A 22790-nucleotide genomic window follows, 5' to 3' on the forward strand; every position below is an offset into this window, starting at 1 on the left:
TTTTACTGTATTGAGGAATGAATTATCACTCAATAATATACACAGAGCCAGTCACCCAGGGGGCAGCTTTCATTTTTCCCCTGCAGTCAAGTACTACAACTACTGTTCTGTCCTCTCCTGTTTTTCACTCAGCAATGCCTTGATCTGGTTTCTTTTTCTTCATCCTAATATTTTCATCCTCGTCTTCTCTGCTCTCTCCCCGCCTGCTGCCCTCAGATCGCCTGTCCCATCTTTGCTGGCCTTCTGCATTTCTTCTTCTTGGCTGCCTTCTCCTGGATGTGTCTGGAGGGTGTGCAACTCTATCTGATGCTGGTGGAGGTCTTTGAGAGCGAGTACTCCCGTAAAAAGTACTACTATCTGTGCGGCTACTGCTTCCCCGCACTGGTGGTGGGCATCTCCGCAGCCATAGACTACAGGAGCTATGGGACCAAAAAAGCGTACGTGTGAAGACAGGCCTTTTGCACCTGCAGATTGAGAAGTGGGATTATGCTGTCGCCCCAGCTGGAAATGTAATATGCAGGGCTGTGTGAACGGCTCTTGCACCTCCCCACAGACTGGGTTTTCAGAACACACTTAGCCAAAGCCCGATGATTAGCCTTTATAAGATAATCCACTGAGACTGGGAAAGAGTGTGCGCATGCCTGACAGCGTGTGTGTTTGTTCATAGGCTTAGTGGTGTATGACTCTCTCCTCTCCTCTGTGCCACTCCAGATGCTGGCTGCGAGTGGATAACTACTTCATCTGGAGCTTCATTGGACCCGTTTCATTTGTTATAATGGTATTAGTTTTGCCTTCTTCATTCCAAAAGTATTCACCAGTTGTGAAGTTAGCAACCTTAGCAACTGCACATGTATTTATTTATGCCTGTCTCTGTCTTTAGCTCAATCTTATTTTCCTCATGATCACTTTACACAAGATGATTCGCAACTCTTCGGCACTCAAACCTGACTCAAGCCGCTTGGATAACATTAAGTGAGTTCAAAGTAAACACATACTGTCTGATAGATTCCACATTGATTTAGTTTTCTGTAACCTGACTCATTGTTTAACACCTCCTTCAGGTCATGGGCTCTGGGGGCCATTACCCTGCTCTTCCTGCTTGGGCTGACATGGGCCTTTGGCCTCCTCTTCATCAATGAGAACACAGTAATCATGGCCTACCTCTTCACCACCTTCAATGCCTTCCAAGGCATGTTCATCTTCATCTTCCACTGTGCCCTGCAGAAGAAGGTAACAAGAAGATTTTTTAAGGCTTATTTTACTTTATATTACTAAAGGTTCCACAAGAAGAAGAACAGTGACACCTCTGGTCTTTAGGTGAACTGCAGCATCTAGTTGCCCGTGGTCCTTCGCTCTCACTCTCATCTGTGTAAAAGCATTAATTTGTTTAATGCTTATGTATGTTGTACCACCAGTATTTCATGGTGGAAATATAAGATTTAACATTATATGTGTAATGTCAGATCTTACATCTGGCTGTTTAAGCTGAGCTGGCATGCTAATTTTATCACTCCCAGAATACAGTCTGACAGCATAATACTCATTTTCCCCACAGTGTATCTGCTTGGTCTCATTGTCTAGCTTGTTATTACTATCAGCAGTACAAACAGTACAACAGTACAAAGCTAATGGATGTGCTATTACATGTTTTGACACAATTGGACATAAAAGCTGGTAAATTAGCCTACTATCATATCCAGCCCAGTATTGTTTTAGTGAAAATAGAAAGCATGGAAGCTTCATAGACATGTACCTTCACAACACAACAATTTGTCATTATTAATTAATAATTGACATTAGCAACTGATGATAAATTTGTTGAATTATCCACTATTCAGCTAATAATTATATATATATTATATAATTTTTCACAGAGAATTTGAGACAAAGAAGGAAATGTTTAATTTTTGAAGTCTGTTCACAAATAAATTCTTTTGCATTTATTTTCAAACATGCATTCTCAGAAGAAATGTATAAAAGTACATTGAATGCATTGGTATGCAGGCCTGATTGATATTCAGCATACAAGTTCAGAGTGATTGCATTAGGTTCTACATTTTGCTCCAGCAGCGTTATAAAAGGCTCTGTTGCTCCTCATTGGCCTCAGCCCATTGAAACTAAGTGTATGTGTTTATGAGTGACTCTAAAACCTGCCCACTGAGCCGCCGATGTTATGTTATGTTTTTACAGGTCCATAAGGAGTACAGTAAATGTCTGCGTCACTCCTACTGCTGCAGCCGCACATCCTCCAACAGCTCCCATGGTTCCCTGAAGAACTCGGGCCTGCGTACCAACAACCGCTACTACAGCGGCAGCCAAGCTCGCCATGCAGCGGCTCACAGACAGGTGCAGGCAGGGCAGACACACACAGAAACAACACCAATCAGATCACTTTAAAATCTCTCTTAACAAATGAAAAGTAAATCTTCCTATGCAGATTATACTGAACAGCTTGTTTTAGTGGAATGAAATTGTCTCGAATCAAATTATTCTCTATATGCTCTCTGACTTTTTTAGAACACTGTCGGAGAAGACTGTCAAAATATAATAAATAGCCTTGAAATTTCCTCTCTGCAGCTAGATCCTTCCCCAGGGCTGTTATGTAAGGTTATGAAGCACAAAATGAGTCTCTCTGCAGGGGTTTGATTGCTGATCAATACAAATGACTCACCGATTACTTTGCAAAGCACTTATTTACTTATTTAACTTACTTCTCAGCCCACAGTTAAGTGGGAAACATTCTGTTGTGTATTTTTCTCTCTGTGACAGAGCAGATTTAAAGTGCGTTACATCACACTCACTGATGATTCTCTGGAAAACATGTTCTAATCAGCTTACTCACTCCTCTAAATGTAACTTCTATGTTACCACCCATTACTGTCAGCTTTGTGCTTGGCAGTGAGGATGAGTCATTTGTAATAAGTCCACCATATATAGACTATCTGCAAATATTGTACATGCTTGCATATGCACATGGCGCCCAAACACTGACAGTTAGCCCTGACAATCACCAAACAAGCTCTCCCACAATGTAATGAGACCAACTAACAATTGTATCGGCTTCTACAATCATGTCTTCTACATCTCAAGCTTATTAGCGCGCCTCACGATAACACCACAAAGCCGCGTTGCTCTCTACCCAACGCCTCTGTCTCTTTGTCAGCCATGTTTGCTTTTTGTTCTTTGCGGATTGCAGTGAGCACCACAGTTTTTGATTACAGCTGCCCCGCTGTGTTCCAAAGTCTACCCATTGCGTTGCTATATTTAACTTGTTGTGTGTTTGCTGCCGCTCACTGCGCCCTGCTCCTTCTTCCAGAGTCGGATCCGCAGGATGTGGAACGACACGGTTCGAAAGCAGACGGAGTCTTCTTTCATGGCGGGAGATATCAACAGCACCCCGACACTCAACCGTGGTGAGACCTCCCTCTCTACCACTGCTCTGTTTCCCCTCCATTAAATTAAACTCGCTTAAATGCTCACAAACACATGGACTCACAGCTGAATGGAAAATAACATATGGGCACAGATATGGGAGATCCCAGGCATTTTATTTAGTGTTAAATGTGCACATATGGCACTATAGAGGATGATGTTCATATTTCACTTACTGTATTAAGGTCAGCTATTAATGCATCTTATCTAGCAGCTATTGGAGCATCCAGTTTAGGCTGAATAACACAATGCACAGAGGCTGGCTGGTGGATGGTGGATCTCATTTTGCAGGGTAGCAGCAGCTGCTGGTCAGCAGCAGGAATATATGGAGCTTAGCGTCTATGGATAATGTGTGCAGCTGCTGTCAGTGAATTCATGTTCATGCATGAATTTTTCAAATGAACTCCTGCTATTGTAATTAAACTGATTTAAATGTAATTACACTTTAAAAAAAAGAGCAGCAAAGCCGATCGGCTACAACTTATATATCACAGAGTATAATTAATTTTACAACTTTCAATTACAGTTGAAGAGTGATAATAATAATAATGCCAATAGACAGTATTGTGTCATAGTCTCTTAGCATACACAGCTTAGGTAGGCAGGTTTGAAATGCATGCTTAATTAAAAATAAAAGCAGCAAAATGACACTTTTTCATTGCATCCAGAACTTTCCGATGGACATTGAATGCATCACATATGATGTATGATAATGACGTACAGTACCAGCTGTTTTAACCACGTCTCAGTAAAAAAAAAAAATCACCAAAACTAAAAAGTCTGTCAACAACAAAAGATTCTGCACTCCTTGTCGCAACAAGGAAGCCATGATTGACCAGAAGAAAAAAATTATTGGCAGTTAAATATGGAAATGAAAAATAGTAGTACGTGTTGCTCCAAAGACATCTCTCACTTTACATCCAAAGACCTTCTTTCACTTGGAGGCAGTGATGCATTTCCCCTCTGATCTCTACACAGCACATGATTTTGACACCAGCAATTATTTAAGACCTGAGGGTGTGAAAAATATGTGTGTGTGTGTTTGTGTTGTGTTTGTGTATTTGTTTGATTGTCTCAGCCTCAGCAACTGGTGGCGTCACTGCCGCAGCAATCAGTGACACTGAGACGATCAAGGTTGGCTGAGGTTTCAGACTGGGTTGGGATGGGGAGGTAAGGAGGTGTGTGTGTGTGTGGGGGGGTGTTGATCATGACACAGAGGCAGTTGCTAAATCAGCCGTCACTCTCTATGCTAATTTCATCCATTTTGTTTTTAATGAACTGATTAGTGTGTGAGCGAACAGGGGGTAATTATTCTAATTGAGGAGAGTGACAGGAGCGAGGCAGGGGGTGAGGAAGAGGTGTGCTATGAGTGAGCTGGATGGATGAGGAGTGTGTGTGTATGTCTGTGTGTGTATGTGTGTGTGTTTGGGAGGGTCGGTTTCCGGGGCTTTTCGTCACGATAGAGCAATCACCAGGCCTGGAGGAGACACACCATGTGAATCATTCTGTGGTGTGCTGTCAAACACAAACAACTGTGCTGTGAAGCCTTTATTTTCTAAGCTTCTGGGAAAAGTTTGGCAGAAAGTGAAAGACAAAAGGGAGCATGGGAGGGGAGACGGAGAGGGAGAGAGAGAGGGAGAGAGAGAGAGGTGCTATCATGGAGGAGTAATTAAAGAGGCAGAATCTGGAGGAGAGATGCTGCGTTGTTATCACTGGCATCTCTGCTCTCTTTGATTTCCCCACTCCACTTCTTTATGAACCACAATCTCCTCCTGACAATAGTAATCTGTCCAGGAGAAAATGTGTGTAGTACACACACTCACAGACACACACACACAGCCTCCCATGATTCCTCTTGGCCTACTTTCTCTAGTTTCTTTAATTTTCTGCAGGATATTCCTGTGAGGTACACATGGACAGCTAATCCCAACTAATTTGGTGTTTGGTGAAAGAAATTCTGGCATGACTAACAGAAAATTTGGTTGAGTCCACACAGCAAAGCAAGCCAAAGAATGAAAGGAGGGTGGGGGCGGTGGGGTGGTGGTGTTGCTGCATGCCAGAAAGATGGACAGGGGAGGAGGGAAAATGACAAATAAATAGCTGCATGTGGGTGAATATTTTACGTTTTTCTGAATTCCCTGCTCCCTTGCTGTGTGATGAACGGCAGGCAGGAGACCTGAAGGTTGCACTTTACCTCGGACGACTCTCCGTCATGCTGTCCTATTTTTAATTTCATGGCATTTCTGTTCGGGTTGCCTCAGGCTGGAGCCATACATGGGCATTATACAACATTCTCAGTGTGCCATTTCTTTGAATTATATTTGTCTTGTAGTGGCATTCACATTTTACTGTGAAATTAACTGTGTTTCAATGGCTGCACCCTTAGACTACATAATGACATGCATTACTGTTCTCCCCCATCTGACTACATTGTCAGGGGCCACAGAAAAAAAATAATGAATGGCAATACCCCAAACAGTACCTCTCCCCTGCAATTGTATTTTTACTCAAAGGTTACAATCAGCAGGCATAAACACTGAGGAAAACACTGTGAAATGCATTACTCCATAACGCATAACAAAAATAACCCCATGTGAATAAACAGTAAATATTTTTATGATTCCAGATGTTATTAGAGTCTGGGAATGTGAATTACAGAACGTTACACCTATTGCGTGCTGTGTTCCTGTCCTTACTTTGCATATACATTTGTGTTTATTTAAAATGTTTTTGTTCCTCAGCGACCATGGGCAACCACCTCCTGACAAACCCAGTGTTGCAGACTCGCACGGGCACCTCTCCGTACAACACTTTGCTGGCTGAGAGCTTCACCCCACCCTCACCTGGTGTCTTCAACTCCACCGGTTAGCCCCTCATAAACACTTCAATGTGTGTGTATGGTCCTGTCAGCACCTCTGTGGATGTTGTCTGTTACTCTGTCAGTAGTCTGACATGGTATATGCACACTTACTGCTGTTGAGGGTATAAATGTGTGTAAGAGAGAGAAAGAACCTTTGTGTGTGTGTGTATGTGTGTGTGTGTGTGTATGTGTGTGTGTGTGTGTGTGTTTTCTGACTATGTAGCTGTCAGAGCGATTCACTGGGCTGAGCAGAACAGAGCCAAACAGTGCCTACAGCCTAACCAGCCATCTGGTCTGATCTTGAATCTTCATGAGAACAGCCACAATTTGATTAGAAGTTTAGCTACAGCTGGGACTGCCAGAAATCTTTAGGATGCTTCTCCTGTTCCCAGGCAGAAAAAGTAGTTGGCATAAATCACGACGACCATAGAGAGGGATCAGACAGCTTGGTGGCAAGGGACGGTCCATCTGGATGTAGGTCGGTCAGGTGTGAGCGCTCGCTGCCGCTGTGTGCTGTGTCCTTGCTGCTGTCTCAGAGTGGGACTCTTTAAAACAGCCTGATGGCTGTGTTCCCATGGGGGCATCCACATTTTCACTGCCCAGACGTTAATGGCAAAAAAAAAAAAAAATCCCCATAAGCTTTTTATTTCACTGAAATAAACAAGGAAGGACGAAAGACTCAGAATGCAGATTTTGTGGAAAAAAAACAAAAATTAAATATGACCACTATCACACTTTCAAATTGTACAGTGTATAATATAATGATTTATAAAATAAATAAACACATAAATAATACATAAGAAACTAAAATAACCTTTTAACTTTAAATGTGTCAATTGAATAAGTATGGAAATTATGTGTAGATGTCAAAACACTATTTGTACCAGGCTGTAAAGATGTTTATTTTTATATTTTTTTTAAGTTAAGTTTGTAAGTTTGGGAGTCTATAGAGATTTGCTCACTTTTGGAGCCAGCCTGAAGTGGCCACTCAAAAAAACGGTTTCCTCTGAGCCCCCCAGGGGTTCTTGCGGTGCCTTGCTCTCCCAAGAACTTCATCCCCAAACCAGTTAATCCATGTTACAAAAAAGTAAATCCACACATTATCCATCAGCTTTTCCACTCACTGAAACAAACAAGAAATTGGAAGGAAGGCTCATCAGGGACTGCAGGATGTTTCTCTGTACAGTGTTGCTTTAACAGCAGACAACAGATATATTATGTGTCAAGCACAGATTTTTTTTAAATCGAAGAATAAATAGATGTACTGCAGATCTAATGTGCTCTGTGATGTGGAAAAACGTTCGAACCGCTGAGAAAAGGAACGAAGACAGAATGACAAATAAAGCAGGAAGAGATGGAAATGTGAAGAGAATCCATTTAACTATAAAAGTAGTATTATTAAAACTTATTACCACCCCATGTAAAATATTCTACATCCCCTACTGGTTGTCACTCCACTTTTTGGATTAACCTTAATGGCACATTTAGCCAGGTTTTGGTAATTCCTCCCCTAAAGTGCCAATAAGAGTAGTGTGGCTGACTGCTGTGTATCAGGCTTGGTGTCGGAGGAGTGAAATTCAAGGCAATGTCTGTTAAATATTTTAAAGCCTCTCTGCACAATACGTCAGCGCTGATGGCCACAAGCCTGGCAGCCGAGTCATTTTTAGAAGAGAGTAGTAGAAGATGGGGAGAGCACTTCATTAGAATGTCTAATTACCCGCACCACCATAGAAGAAGAAAAAGAAGGTTGATTAAAGTCACATTAAATTTTAATAGCGAACACGCCTCTTCCACTTTTCCTGTTTTTCTGGCTTTTGCTTTGCTGTGATGGTAATTTTGAGGGAAAAAAACATCATGTTTGGAAGAGGATTCATAAAATAAACATATCTGCTACTGTACAAGGTTTTTAATGAATTATGTATGGATGTATCCAGGTATCACTGACAGTAGTAAATAAAAAAATTGTTCTCTACCTTAGATGTGCTGGAGGAGTGTAGTGTGGGGACTAAGTGTGCAGAGTTAATGTGTCTGAGCATGAGAGATTTTTTTTCCAGTTAAAAGCTGAATCACTAAATGACACTTACCTACTGCTGTCTTACATCTTATCCATGCCACATGACTTTCTGTTGGATACACAGGAAACTTTCGTGACCCCAGTAAGTGTTATTAACCTTTTCATACTGACATTTGAGTTTCACTGTATGATAATAATGACAAACATTTTGTCTGTGTTCAGAGAGTACATTATCCAAGGCCCGTGACCCCTGTGGAATGGAAACACTTCCTTTGAATGGCAACTTCAACAACAGCTACTCCCTGCGCAGTGGCCCGACAGGTGGAGGCGGGGGCAGCTGTGACTTCCTAGGTGGTGGGGGAGGAGAAAGCCCCCCGCCCATGTTCAATCCACGCGGCTCAGAGACCCTGGGAGGCGGAGGCATCCGTCGAAATCTCTCTGACGCAGCGGCCTTTGAGAAAATGATCATCTCGGAGCTTGTGCATAACAACCTGAGAGGTGGTGTCGGAGGAGGCGGAGGCGAGCCCGGGGACAGAGCGTATGGCAGCCTGGCCAGGGGACGTCCTCATGGCGGGGTTGGTCGGGGGACAGTGGGGGCCGGGCAAGAGTCTTCAGTGAGTATGGATGAAGAAGAGGACTTTATGAGAGAGGGACTGCAGCGCACGCCGCAGGATGTAGAGCTGCTTTATAAAGCTCTGGAGGAGCCACTTCTGTTGCAGCGTGCCCAGTCGGTCCTCTACCAGAGCGATCCAGAGGAGTCAGAGAGCTACACGGCCGACCTCACAGAGAGCCTGGGCCACAGTGGCCACAGTGGCCAGAGTGCTGGCGGGCAGGGAGGCAACAGAGGCCCGGACTCCCCCGCCCGTGACTCCCTGTACACCAGCATCACCAACCTGCGAGACTCACCTTACCCTGACAGCAGCCCCGAGCCTCTGGAGGTGGTGCCCCGTTCAGCTCAGCCTCCTGAGGAGCTGTACTACAGCTCAGGGAGGCCCGCCCTGGGCTCTCGTGGAGCCCCAATGCAGACCTTCTACCAGGCCCCACCCCGGAGACCAAGCGGGGAGGGACACCAGGCTCCGGAGCCTGCCCACACTGAGGGAGATGGACAGATGCAGCTGGTCACCAGCCTGTGACTGGAGCCAGAGGGAGGAAGTCGGGGACTAATGTGATGGCCAGAACCTCCTCTGAGCACGTCTCGCTCTCCCGTCTCTCCACTTTCTGCTTGTTTGGTTGCCTTTCTTTTTCTTGACGTTTTATTTAACTATTAACATGTGAGCAAACAGAATGACCTTCTGGGGGAGTCGTGGCTGACTCTGCAGAAGCAGCCTTTATCTTCAGCCTCCCCTGTCTTATGAAGATGAGCGATGGGTGTTTTTCCACAGAGTGTTCATCGGCTCTGTCTAACCCCAGTCATCCCCATCTTTTTGGTACCCTAAGGCCAAGTCCAGCACTCTGAATGTACCAATCCACCCCCTTTACCTTTGGATATCTCAAAACTTTCAAACTTTGTTAAAGTTTTTTTTATGTAATATCTCTTCAGACCTGCCTACGGAGATATCATTTTATATTTGATCTCATTTCCCTTTCTTACCATCCATAGGTCTTTTTCAAGTCATCATTTGATAGGAGTAGTTAGCTGTGAAGACAGGGAATATAGTACACTATGATAACCTAAAAAAATGTCTCACAGAAAGCTCTTCATTGTTGCCAAAAATATCTTTTATTGAGCCAGAACAGAAACTAGAACACACACACATACACACACACACACATATACATCCACACACACTCTCATCTAGAAGTGCTCATTACTTAACATCAGAAGTGAAAACCATCTAAGTAAAAAGGGAGCAGGAGCTTTTGTTCCAGGCAGGCAGTGGGAGCCAATTCAGTGTAGTTGCCTTCATTTCCTCTCGCTGTGAATTCTGTACAGAAGTGGAGTAGAGGTGGAAAGAGACGGAGACTGAGGAGGCGCTGCACCACCTCTCTGTAAGACTGGCCACTCCTCTCCGCTCTTCTCTCTGGTTGTGTGCTTTAGGCATTTAAAAAGTTAAAATGACTGCCTTGCTATTGTTTTTTTGAAGAAAGTATTCTGGCCCGGTCGGTGTTGCCGCCTCCCCCCCTCTCACATTGTACTTTTGCTGTTAGAGCCTAGCCAGTTGAAGTGGATCAGCTCCCTGTGTGTTTCTGTGGCGAAAAGCGAGACTGTAAACGTCACAAACGCACCGGCCGACCAATTGGTATAACCGTGTACATATGAACCACACATGAATCTACTTTATTCCTACTATGTAAATAGACACACCAGATGATCAAAAGCAACAAAAAGTAATAAATACTATGAAAAATGACTTCTTGTACTGCAACAAAAGAAAAAAATAAACATGTTTTGGAGTTTGTGACCTGAATGATACACTCTATCTCTCTCCCCCGCTGCTTGATCTCTCACTTTTTCGCCTTTCAAATGAAACAAAAAAAGGTATAGAGAGAGATTAAGTGGGAAAAAAACTGGCACAATTTTTATGCGATTTAATCCTTTACATGTTGTCACCTTGTTGGACCTTTGACCTTTCCCCGGGTGGAATCATCAAAGGCAGCGGGAGCAGGAGTGGGGCGAGCGAGATAGATGTTGTCAAATGTCATTCTGTGCCTCACAAGCACGATAAAGCATTGTGAGTGAATGACGGCATTCATGAAGTTGTATTATTTGGATGATATAACCAGATGACATACTTTTTAACAACATGGGTTTTAGCATGTATGATAATGACATTTGTTTTGCTATCAGAGAATATTGCATTTTGCTGTTTCTTAAAGATAGTTTCAGCATTACTCCAGAGCCTAATGTGACAACTCATCATTTTCCTGTGTGCATGTGTGTGAGTTTGAGTGTCTATGTGTGTGTGTGAAAGGTTATTTTTTTTTTGTGACATGACTTGAATGCACATCAGACGAAGGAGAGGGTACTCGTCTCAGAGAGCTGCCGTTACTTTTTTCCCGCCTCAAAATGGAAGCTGCTCTTTGTCGTAGCGTTCAGGTACGAGGAGGACAGGAGGAAAAATCAGGCTGCCTTTCACAGAGGCACCGTGAAAATAACAAGCAGGGTTGACCAATCGGGGGGGAGGAACATGCTTCCAATATGCCACCTTATGCAAGTAAAATCAGCTGTCAAATAAGAGTCTCTCATTGGCTCCCTTCATGTTTGACCTTTAAAAAAAAGAGTTTGCCTTCTTTCTTTATTTATTTGTATTGGTTATCATTTTTTATATCTGTGTTTGCGATATTTATTCACATTGATTTATTTTAGTTTTTACTATCTCCTCCTAAACATGTGGCAAAGCGAGAAGAGTGTGAACACAACGTGAGCAGAAAATAAATGCCTCTGCTGCAGTGTGACATTTGGCTGCGGCCTGAGTGTCCCACTTCTGAGAGAACCCAAAGGACAGCTCTTAGCTGTGGCTCCTGGGGCTGACGGAGAGGGAGAGAGAAAGAGAGGGGGGTTAAAGACAGATAAGGGATGAGGGCTTACAAGGATTTGCCACCATTTCTTCTTGTTATTCTAATCACTTGTAACACTGTACGGGGCCACGGAGCGATATGAGGCTCAAAAACAGAAGGCCCTGGTAGCCTATCATCGCTGGAGCCATAGGGGGGGGAACGTGTGCAATACTGGTTTTGACATGACTCGGATCTGCAGCTGAACCTGGGACACTGTCTGTGTTTACAAATGAAAAGACAATATGCACATGTCCTCTGCTCTGCTGGACAAGTGAGGTGCGGCTCTTATGGCTCACTGGTCAACCGAGGACAACTGAATGTATTTTAAACAAGCAGGACTGAAGATGTAACAAATCACTCCAGGGTGGAAGTGTTAATGGGAAACACAAGATAGCCATCATTATCCTTATCCTCACCACCACCACCATCATCACCATTAACTCCACCGTCCTTCATTGTGTTTGACATAACTTGCTGATGCCGATCTTTAGTGCTCAGCTGGGACTAGCCCTGGGGAGACACACTGTTTAGACAGACACTCCCCATGAGAGGGGGGAATGTGCGTCACCTTGGGCCTGCTTCTCTCTTTTTTTTTTTCCAGCTACATTTCTTTTTTTCCCCTCTGCCCCTCCCCAACTCATCAACATTTTAATATCAATCTCAATAGACTCCATTAGCGCAGCACTTCTCACAGAGTGTTAATTTGTTTTGTCAAAAGCTTTGTTTATCCCAGATTAATATCTCAGTAAACAGAGGAGGGCTGTACTGTGGTAAATGATAGTGATTATACAGTAGAAGGTCTGCGGCCCACGCTGTCGGACGAAGGCTCACACAATAGGAGTTCCTCCACCCCCACCCCCCCACCTCTGATTACAATAATAAGACTGTGGGTGCTAATTTACTGCAGTGAACACTTTCATTTTCTTGTTTCCTATGTGAAAATGCCACACGAACTCCTTTCCCATGTGTGCGGTTATGTGGGAAGTGGTTTAAAAGGTAGGAACCTTTGATGCAGTCTGTTCCACCCCTGCAGCTTAGTGTCAGCAGAGAGTGTGCTGTGGCATTGTTCAGTCTATCATTAGACAGCAGTCCCAGCAGGCCTACAGTCCGTTCAATTGCAGTTGACCCTTTCACAAGCAGAGGTTTTTGTGTGTGTGGACCATTTCATGGTTACTGATGTGTGAGTTCAGTGGCAGCAGAGGAACAGAGGGTTGTTATGTCTGCAAAGACTGGCCAGAGAGGGGGCCACATCAGCAGAGATGTCACACAGTAGAAAGACTGATGTGGGAGGGAGGGAGGATGTACTATGTTGCAGATCAGAGGTGGTGATCACTTTATCATTTGTTCATACACAAAACAAGTCTGCCTGAAGAGGAAGAAGGATGATTGTTGATGCTTCCGTGAAAATGTGAAAATGAATCCACTGCCGCATCAGCCAATGAAAGCACGACTTTTAGAGTGCCTGCTACTGCGACAGGATTTTCCTAAAGAGATTTTTAAAAATATAAACGATGATAAAGTAGTACTATTTTGTTATTGATTTCTTGTTACTGTGTCCACAGTACTCTTAAGGTAGTTCCTGAGAATATTTAGGGGTGTGATATAAACACAGTGAAGGAGATTGAGTTGTGCGTGTCTGTGGAGCTGTGCCAGCACTTCAGGAAAGTGGCCATCTTTGATGCACAGGGAGGGACCAACGACATGGAGGGGGGGGGGGGGGGGGGCTTTTGGCTGGCATGGGGTCCTCTACTTTTCTCACAGATCTCAAGGCCCTAAACCAAATACAGTACATGCTTTCAAACAGGTTAATTCGTTTTATTTACACAAGTGGAGATAGGTGGATCTAGTTTTTTCCACAAAGAGCGAGGTCAGGCTGAATCTGTGGGATTTTTCTTCCACTGGGTGCACAGAGCTGATCTGTGCCTGCATGTGCTTGTCGGTGGCTGAAGTGATTTCCATCTATGATCATACAGGTCTAGAAGTGCAGCCCCTCGTGGTCTGGCTACAGCAGGAGTGTGAAAGGGAGCTGTATTCATTCGCTCAGTGCAGTAGAAACTGGTCAGTATTAGACATCCCTGAAATGCTTACAGTTTATTGGGTGCTAGTGGTTTTACATAGCAGGTTGTATGGTAGAAAGAGCAAGCACTGACGTGTCGTGGCCATTTCTAGAGCTTTCTGTGATTTTTCTATGAAATGGAAAATGTATCATTTGTAAACAGAGCTTCTGTTTTCTTTCAGGAATGATGTTCATTTGTCTTTTGATTTTTCTTCTCTCAGTCATTGCTTTGACAGCTGTCTGGGCCAAAGGGGATGATTTTCTGTGAGTGTTTCTGTCATTGCAGGTCAGAGTGACCTTGTATCAGCACATATTAATAAAAAACTATTGAAAAGATGCACTGTTCATGTTCGAGGTTTTCTCTCAATGTTGTGTTGTTTACGCCGTTGTGCAGCATAATGCTTTTTGTACATGCCAGTTTGCGAAAGCATAACAGCATATAGAAATTATTATGAGTCTCCTGCTATTCCATACGTACTTCAATATACCTTCCTCACGATTCAAAAGATGTCTTTAAGCATTAATACAGCAGAGATGTTTTATTCATGCGCTCCCCCACAGGTCGCAGCTGTATGGTGCTGTTCATTCAAGTACCATGTGAAACTGGGGACTGAAGCCAAGCCACACAGCCCCTTCCTGAGTCAGCTCCCCTTTGAACCACACTGAATGCATATGCAGATTTGACCTGCTGGTTGGGATGATGATTTTGTCAAAGACTGGTCTGTGTCCAAAGCCTATTTTGCAAAGTGATCAAAGAGATGCATGGGGGAAAAAGCAAGCTGTCAGGTTAGGGAGAGGAACGCGGGGATGTATAAAAGCTCCACATGGCTTTGTCTCACTACACTAACCATGAGCCAGTGTTACCCAGACCCAGTGTCATCAACTATATGTATGTACATGCACACTTCCTCTGCTGCAATCGGCTTCACAAAGCATCAGTCAGGGTTAATTAATCATACGGTGTGGTGTGATCCCCGATGTAATCTTTTAATAACTGCAGTGTGAGTATAGATTGCTGACTTCTGAGTGCAACACAGTGAGTTAGCAGCTGTCTAGTAAGCCACAGCAGCCACGCAATAATAGGCGACCTTTAGCAGATCAACCATTAACATTGTTTGATCAGTTAGAGATGATGCACATTTAAGTGTCTTTGTATCTTGAAGGCCTCTTCACAGACTCACTATACAAGTTTTCCAAGTCACACAGACATGCTGTTCTCAAGCTGTACATGTATGATGACACACCCCCCACCTACACACCCATCTGCCCCAGCCCCCTGCCTCCCTCCTGTCCTCTCAGTGAAACTCCCTAAGAGGGAAGGCTCCGAGGCCTTGACCATCCAGTCACCCCCTTTTCACCAGTACTACAGATACACTTTCACACACTAATGTATTAAAACACAAAGCCTCTCTAACCTGGCCACCCTCCTATTCCTGGCACTCAGTCCATCTGAGAGGTAAAAGAGGGGCTTTTCAAGGTCATTGCACATTTAGGGAGGCTTAAAATAGAGGCAGACATTGACAAACCAAACTCACAGCTGCTGTCAGCAGATCCCATGAGATAGAGAAGAGAGATGTATTAAGTTGAGTCTGATCCACTGTGTGTTTGTGTGTTAGTGTAATTACCACCATACATCAAGCCGCAGGGGAACCCGCCTACAGTATATAACACTTAAATTACCAAGTGAACTGTAATGCACTTATTTTCTCCTTTATTGGCTAATCCATAAATCAGAGAAAACATACTGATCAACCCCCAGAACACGCCCCGTTTACACAAAAGAACCACACAATAGTCAATCAAGTGTATATTAAGGTGGGTTTGGTTTATTCAAACAAGCATCTTAGCCACAGTAGCAGTACTTAATGACAACGCAGACAAACAAAAGCCCATATATTCTGATGTCTAAGAATAAATATGCTTTAACTGCATCTGTGTTAGCAAACAAAAATGATAAGGGGAGTAAAAATGAAATATGCTGCCGACGTTTTCATTGTCACAGTTCCCATGGCTACTTACTGCCCCCTTGTGGTGTACAATTGAAACATACTGCTTTACAGACAAGCTAAAAATGAATACATGGCAAAATCTATAAAAAAAATCATCACAAGATTTCATTATGGTAATATGGTGATTGTAATTACGCATTTAAAAAGATTTAAAAGCACATGCAATATAAAGGCACTGATAATGAAAAATATAAGCTGCAAACAGAATGGAGAAAAGTCCCATTAAAATTGCACATTTTACATGGGAGGAATATTAGGGTTGCACGATATCTATTATGCCAACTGTTCAACTCATTATGGCCATAATTAATATGTATACATAAAGCCACCAAGCTGCAGACATCAATTAAATGCTGTAGTCAAATGAATACACTAAGATGGTTATATTTATAACTCAAGTCTTAAAAGAGTCATCCTAAACAAACAGCAACACTGCTATAAGTTCCTGACACCTATCCAAACCGCCACACTGTATACATACGCCCTGTTTGATGTTTTAAAGGAGTCAGAGATATCACAATGGATACAGTGCCTGCCAGCATTCATTCTGCTGAGAAGTATCTTGCCTACATCATCATGCAACCCTTGTGGTATATAACATATAAGTCATAATACATATAGTACATAATACATACTATACTCTATCATATATATGTTTATAATACATTATAGTATAACTGTTTATAGTTGTCTATCCAGCTGTGTATGTGGCAGGTTGTCTGACATGCTTTTGGTCCACCCAAGGTCGTCCTTTTGGTCAAGCCTCCAATTATTATTTTTTTCAAATAAAAATGATAACTACCAGGAATTGAGGATGATTTGCCAATTGCAAGTTTTGCTCATCTGAACTTACATAGCCAAATGGATATACTATATGGTGAGTCTGACAGATTAATCTGAAAACATCATGTATATAAAACCAGTTTCCACTGGAATCACAAAAAAAATGGAATTATCAAAAAATTCTTGCTTGTCAGTAAACATACCCCATACAGCAACTGTATGTGAATTGTTATTATAGTTAATATTGTACTATTATATTATAATATACTATTATTATTATTATCATTATTATAGAATTATGGTTCATCAATGTCCTTTTTCTTGAGTAGACTCCACATCCTGCAACAAACAAACACATTGCTCAAAAAACCTTCATTCCATTTAAAATGTGTAGAATTCAACAGAGCACATGCTGACTCGGTCAGGGTTAGAGATATGCAACAAAGCTTTAGCTCCAACTGTCATGTCAAAACCTTGGATGCCAGCTCAGGAGACAGAAACAAGAAGTAGTAGAGGCGTGAACCTCTGCACAGTAAAACAAAGCTCTGGTCTATGTTTACTTTCTGAGCACATGTCAGAAAAGTTCAGAGCAGACCTTCAGATTTGGGATGGGAGTTTGTGGAGAGCATTTCATAAAGTTACTCCTGACAGCTGTCCAAGCAAGCCAAATCAAACAAAGTGTGAAGGAAAGGGCAGAGTGACAGAGCAGGCTGTGTCTCACCTCTGCGGTAGTCTTGTGATCTTCAGCACTGTGATCAACATCAGGTCCTTCACTGCTCATGGAAGAATATTAACAGCTGTTAGAAGAAAACTTCAGATGTGTGACTGTACTGCAATTCATGTAGCTAGTTTAATAAGATTATTAGGTTTGACAAAGCCTACCGGACAAGGTTGTTTCTCTTATTTCTGTTCACTCCTCCTGGATCATTCCACAGGCTCCTGAAGAAAAAAAATGAGTAATAGTTATTAACCTGTTATCTTAAGGCACTCTCTCTGCTGTCATAATCAATACAAAGTTTACCCATTCATGGTGTGGTCACTGGTTGGAACTCGGATGTATCTACTGTAAAATAAGAATGGGACAGGATATTGTGAGAATTACTACTTAGTACAAGGTGGTCAGAAAAGTTCAGATTTGCGATGGGAGTTTATGGAGATTATTTCATAAAGTTACTCCAAACAGCTGCCCAAGCAGGTAAAATCAAACAAGGTGTGGAGGAGAGGGCAGAGTGTCAGAGACTGGTCTTTGGTCACATTTAGTGTATGAGTATGAGTGGGCAGGGTCAGAGCAGGCTGTGTCTCACCTCTGCAGTAGTCTGTCAGTCTCGTGGTCTTTAGCATCATGATAAACTTCAGGTCCTCCACTGCTCATGAAGAAAAATTCAAAGCCATTAACTTACTTTAAAATAACACTTCAGATGTGTGACTGTTGATGCAGTTCAGTGTTGCTAGTTTAATAACATTATCATATTAGACACAGCCTACCGGACAAGGTTGTTTCTCTCATTTCTGTTTGCTCCTCCTGGATCATTCTTAAGGTTCCTGAAGAAAAAAACGAGTAATAGTTATTAACCTGTTATCTTAAGGCACTCTCTCTGCTGTCATAATCCACACAAAGTTTACCCATTCATGGTGTGGTCACTGGTTGGAGCTCGGATGTCTCTACTGTAAAATAAGAATGGGACAGGATATTGTGAGAATTACTACTTATTACAAGGTGGTCAGTCAGAAAAGTTCCGATTTGCGATGGGAGTTTATGGAGATTATTTCATAAAGTTACTCCAAACAGCTGCCCAAGCAGGTCAAATCAAACAAGGTGTGGAGGAGAGGGCAGAGTGGCAGAGACTGGTCTTTGGTCACATTTAGTGTATGAGTGGGCAGGGACAGAGCAGGCTGTGTCTCACCTCTGCAGTAGTCTGTCAGTCTTGTGGTCCTCAGGATAAACTTCAGGTCCTCCACTGCTCATGAAAAAAAAATTCAAAGCCATTAGCTTCAAAGTAACACTTCAGATGTAGTGCAATGTTGCTAGTTTGATAAAATTATTATATTAGACACAGCCTACCAGACAAGGCTGTTTCTCTCGTTAATGTTCACTCCCCCTGGGTCATCCCTCATGCTCCTGAAGAAAAACAATAATAATACTTATCAACCTGTTAGCTTAAAGTCCAAAAACATCTATACAACTCTCATAATCCATGTGAAAGTTTACCCATTCATGGCATGGGTATTGGTAGTAGCTTGGATGTCTCCACTGTAAGTAAGAATGGGACAAGGTGTTGTGAGAAATACTACACTACAAGGTACAAAAGAAGAGTGAGCCTATCGTCATTCTTACTTAGGAAGTGGAGTCCTGCCATCCGCCATGGAGTCAGTGCTATAGTGACGTGAATAGCATTCAGTAGATTTTAGTCTGACAAATTGGCTGATAAGATGTGCTCTGTTGACTGGAGCTAACCTGACAACAGCCACAGTTTGAAGTGTAGCTCCTTGCTCAGGTTCTCCACCAGCTCTGTAATAACAGAGAAATAAATTTAATATCATTGATAATACAATGTGACGTTTTACAGGATTATTCTATCTTCAGTGATCTCTGCTGAAAGATGTTTCTGAGGTTAGCTCCAGGAAAATAAAGCTAACATAAGAGTGTCAAAATCTGCAGTTCTAAGAGGTCACTTGAGGCTGGCTCTACAAGTGACTCAGTTGTTTTTGACATTAAATTCACAAGCTATTATGCAATAAGCCCTGATGAGTTAATGGTTATGTGTCAATGATGTAATATCATTCGCATTGTTTTACTATTGCTTACTACTGACTCACTGAGTCACTGTTGTCCACATAAATATTAGAAATTCAAAAGTTTTTAATTCTTTGCAGTAATCATTGTGTGTTTAGGTGTGTTCAGAACAACAAGTTCAGCAGAAACGGAGTGTGTTAAAAGTTCGACTGACCCAGTTTCTTCCTTTCTGAGACAAAGGACGGTCAGTAGGTATCTTAGAAATTCTGAAACACGGCCTTGGCTGTGTGACTTCCTGAAAGAAATAAGAAGAAAACATCTCTGTATACATGCAACATACTGTAAGTGAGAGTACATATACAATTAACAGCTGATGAATATAAGGCAACAAATCCCTACTCACTTCCAGGATTTATAACACCAAAGCATCCCAGTTATGAAGGCAACGAGCACGACAGCCAATACACTGACTGGATGACAGACAAAATACAAACATGTTATCATCAATCATCATTATCACATTTGAAGTATGTAATGCCATTCAGTAACTCACAAGTGATCCAGAGCACATCATGAGTCTTCTCTGTTTAGGAAGAAGGGGTAAGATGATTAGTTAAGATAATTATGACTAGTCATGAAAGATCCAATCATAAATGACATATATTTACCAGGTGGTGTTGGAGTTGCATCTGTTTAAAAAAAGATGACATAATATAAATATTTTGTAGACATAGTTAGTATATATATATATATATATATATATATGTGTGTGTGTGTATATGTAATAAAAAATATCCAATAATGAATGACAGTTACTTACCAGTTGGAATTGCCTGGATATCTGTGCATTGCTCCTTTACAAAGTCATTGTCCTTAATGCAAAACAAAATATTTTACAATTCCCAAACCATCCCTACTACAATCACTGGAAGAATGAATAGAAGAAAGAGACTCACATCACGACTTAGGATTTTCACTCTGATGTTTCGGCAGTCTCTCATGGTGACTGAGTTGCTGTCCATGTGTGTCACATTACCTTCAAGCTCAAATGTTTGCATCCCGAGATTACCCCTGCCCAGGACTATCTGTAGGAAGACAATATAGTTTTATTTCAAACACAGGGATAATCTCTGAAGGACGGATTTTGCTATGTAAAAGTGTTAAGTAAATAGACAGAGGCAGTGTTATTATATTAATATTATACCATGATGTATTATGAGGTTCCATGTGTAAGAATGTTGAGTAAAAGTATCTGTTACTGTTTTTTTTTTTTTTTGGGGGGGGGGGCGGTCATTCCATGTTTAAATTACAACAGGTACACGAAGTTCTTTATACAGCGTACAGTATATTAAAGTACAATAAAGTGCAGTAAAGTAAAGTAGTAATGTACCTCATTCACAATTATTTCAATTTCAGTTCCATTCAACTTTCCGGCTCCGTGTTCGTATGTATATCCTGTCCCAGTCCCTCCGCAGGTTATGTTTATCGTAGAGCAACCTAAATAAACAGTATATAAAAGAGTATTATTAACGAACAATGTATTGATACTGTCAACAAATACAAAATATGTTGAAAAGCCGGCAGAGCTAACCAGGAAGTAAGTTAAGCTAGTAAGCTAACGGAATGTCAGGGAGTAGCATTCAATAGAACACCTGTCAGTAAAAACACATTCTCGAAGCTTTTTGTCTTACTTTGGGTTTTGCCGAAGATGGGGAGCAGGATACATAAAGGTACGATCCACCTAAGCTGTGAAAAATCCATTTTGTCGAAGAACATTGACGGAGCACGACTAGCAGGTACAGCAGCAAGAAAAAGACGGAGGGAAGGAAAAGGAAAGTCCCTCTCTGCTTTTTTTTCTTTTAGGTAGTCTTAACCAGAGGGACAGGTCCTAACACAAGGGGAGGCTGTTCCCCTTTGTGTCCGAGACACACTATCAACTGGGTTGTGTTAATAATCATTAATAACTAGAAGACAACACAGAGTGGTGGTGATGTCCCTAAGTATGGATCTTATTCTTGAATTAAGTTAAAATGTTTTGTTTTTTTTCGGGGTTTTTTTCAGGAGGCAGTTTATGCAGACACATAATGAACAACTATAAGAGGACAGAGGATTCAGGCCCGTCTTCTGTCAGTATGAGGATAAATCAGAAGCCGCCATGGTGCAGCACGCTTCACTTACGCTGCATCTTCTCTGGTCCATCGAGAAAACACAGACAGCAGTCTGTGTAACTCAATGTGGGCCTCTCTGTCTCCACAGCTCAGTCATCCCGGCCTCTCTTTCACCTTCAGCTGTCTCCCTTACAGGGCAGCGATCCAGCAGTGTTATCAGAAGGTGCTTCCATCTTCATCACACACATGTAGGAGGAGATCAAATAAATGAGTCAGCTTTGATGCTGCATCATTCTTGATCACCTCTTGAAAATTGTCATAAGAGCTAAGTGGACTTTCTTCAGCTCCTCTGGGAGCGGGGAAGCTGCGTGGAAGTGGACTTGTCTGATCATCTGATCCATTTTCCACAGATATCAAGTGACAGTGGGAGGCTTGGCTCTCCACTGAGCCCCTGCATAAACAGAGGAGAGCTGAGATGACGCAGGACGGAGCTGAAAACGCACACAAGGATAGCAACATGCACGGCCTACCACTCCTGCTTCTACAAATATTATACATCGAGGTATGATCTGAATTCCAAATAGACTTTTACAGTGAATGATTGCATTGCTGCTTCCTTTGACTCATCCCTCTGTCTGTCGTGGTTCTTAGAAGCAGCAATGCGAGGTAAAACAGCTCCCTTCCTGCCTCACTGCCACCCCTAGCTCTCTGTCTCTGTTGACGAGTTTGCACAGTTCATTATTGTGAAACCCATTTTTAAAGCAAAAACTGGGTGCGCAGCTCAGGGTGTGTGAGTCACAGCCGAGGCAAAGCAACACCCCAAGAATCCTGAGTAGGTCTGAAACAATAGCGCTGACTGCTGGGACTGAGTTCACGTAGCTTCTCAGCGGTTTCAAAATACACCCGGTAAACCAAAACAGCATGTACGACTCCTTCAAAGAAAACAGTATCACGTTCACACCAAGACACACAAATATCACACACATGGCATTTACATGGCATTTTCTCTGAACCCCATCCGCAGTGGAAACAGTCAGTCAGTGGGGGTGCTCTAAAGTTAAATGGTAAGAATCCCTAATTCAGATTCCACAGGAGAGGAGAGTTGTTGAACCGTGCTGGGAATATTACACACATTTTGCTCTGTCCAATTGGCTTAATATAAAACCTGATCCCCCAACCCCCCCACTGGCACAGTTTGGTATCACAAATGCACATCTACACACTGCCAGCACAGGAGGCACGCCGACACACACACGCACACATTCAGCTTTTTTATGTTATTTACCAAAACAGTCT

General features: G+C 42.4%; 2 protein-coding genes across 7 annotated transcripts in view; one reads left to right on the forward strand and one right to left on the reverse strand.

The window, feature by feature from the left end:
• adgrl1a (adhesion G protein-coupled receptor L1a) overlaps positions 1–11029 on the forward strand; it is a 49993-nt gene extending 38964 nt beyond the window's left edge. Inside the window, exons 16-25 of the mRNA XM_028413082.1 lie at positions 217–437; positions 712–778; positions 881–972; positions 1062–1230; positions 2191–2346; positions 3317–3413; positions 6174–6296; positions 8431–8448; positions 8529–8920; positions 8978–11029. Of these exons, the coding sequence (XP_028268883.1) occupies positions 217–437; positions 712–778; positions 881–972; positions 1062–1230; positions 2191–2346; positions 3317–3413; positions 6174–6296; positions 8431–8448; positions 8529–8920; positions 8978–9439 (1797 nt within the window). The 3' untranslated portion in view covers positions 9440–11029. The remainder of the gene's footprint in view (positions 1–216; positions 438–711; positions 779–880; positions 973–1061; positions 1231–2190; positions 2347–3316; positions 3414–6173; positions 6297–8430; positions 8449–8528; positions 8921–8977) is intronic.
• A 4651-nt stretch (positions 11030–15680) lies between these two features.
• Positions 15681–21216, reverse strand: LOC114440549 (uncharacterized). 6 transcript variants are annotated; one of them, XM_028413044.1, is made up of 19 exons: positions 21078–21216; positions 20777–20883; positions 20343–20471; positions 20207–20258; positions 20055–20075; positions 19940–19969; positions 19790–19856; positions 19601–19681; positions 18988–19161; positions 18862–18903; positions 18715–18771; positions 18557–18610; positions 18276–18317; positions 18138–18194; positions 17957–18016; positions 17674–17715; positions 17535–17591; positions 17374–17425; positions 15681–16991 (listed from the first exon to the last, which is right to left on the reverse strand). In XM_028413044.1, exons 1-19 carry the CDS (start codon positions 21160–21162, stop codon positions 16959–16961), a joined length of 1242 nt encoding a protein of 413 aa, XP_028268845.1. In that variant the 5' UTR covers positions 21163–21216; the 3' UTR covers positions 15681–16958. The 6 variants fall into 6 exon arrangements, with proteins under 6 accessions (XP_028268845.1, XP_028268847.1, XP_028268843.1 ...); XM_028413043.1 differs by lacking the exon at positions 15681–16991 and having other exon boundaries at positions 17031–17425; positions 18988–19026; positions 19108–19161; XM_028413041.1 differs by lacking the exon at positions 15681–16991 and having other exon boundaries at positions 17030–17425.
• Between the last annotated feature and the right edge of the window lie 1574 nt (positions 21217–22790).

Source organism: Parambassis ranga, chromosome 8 (assembly GCF_900634625.1).
Source record: "Parambassis ranga chromosome 8, fParRan2.1, whole genome shotgun sequence".
NCBI classification, from domain to species: Eukaryota; Metazoa; Chordata; class Actinopteri; family Ambassidae; genus Parambassis; species Parambassis ranga.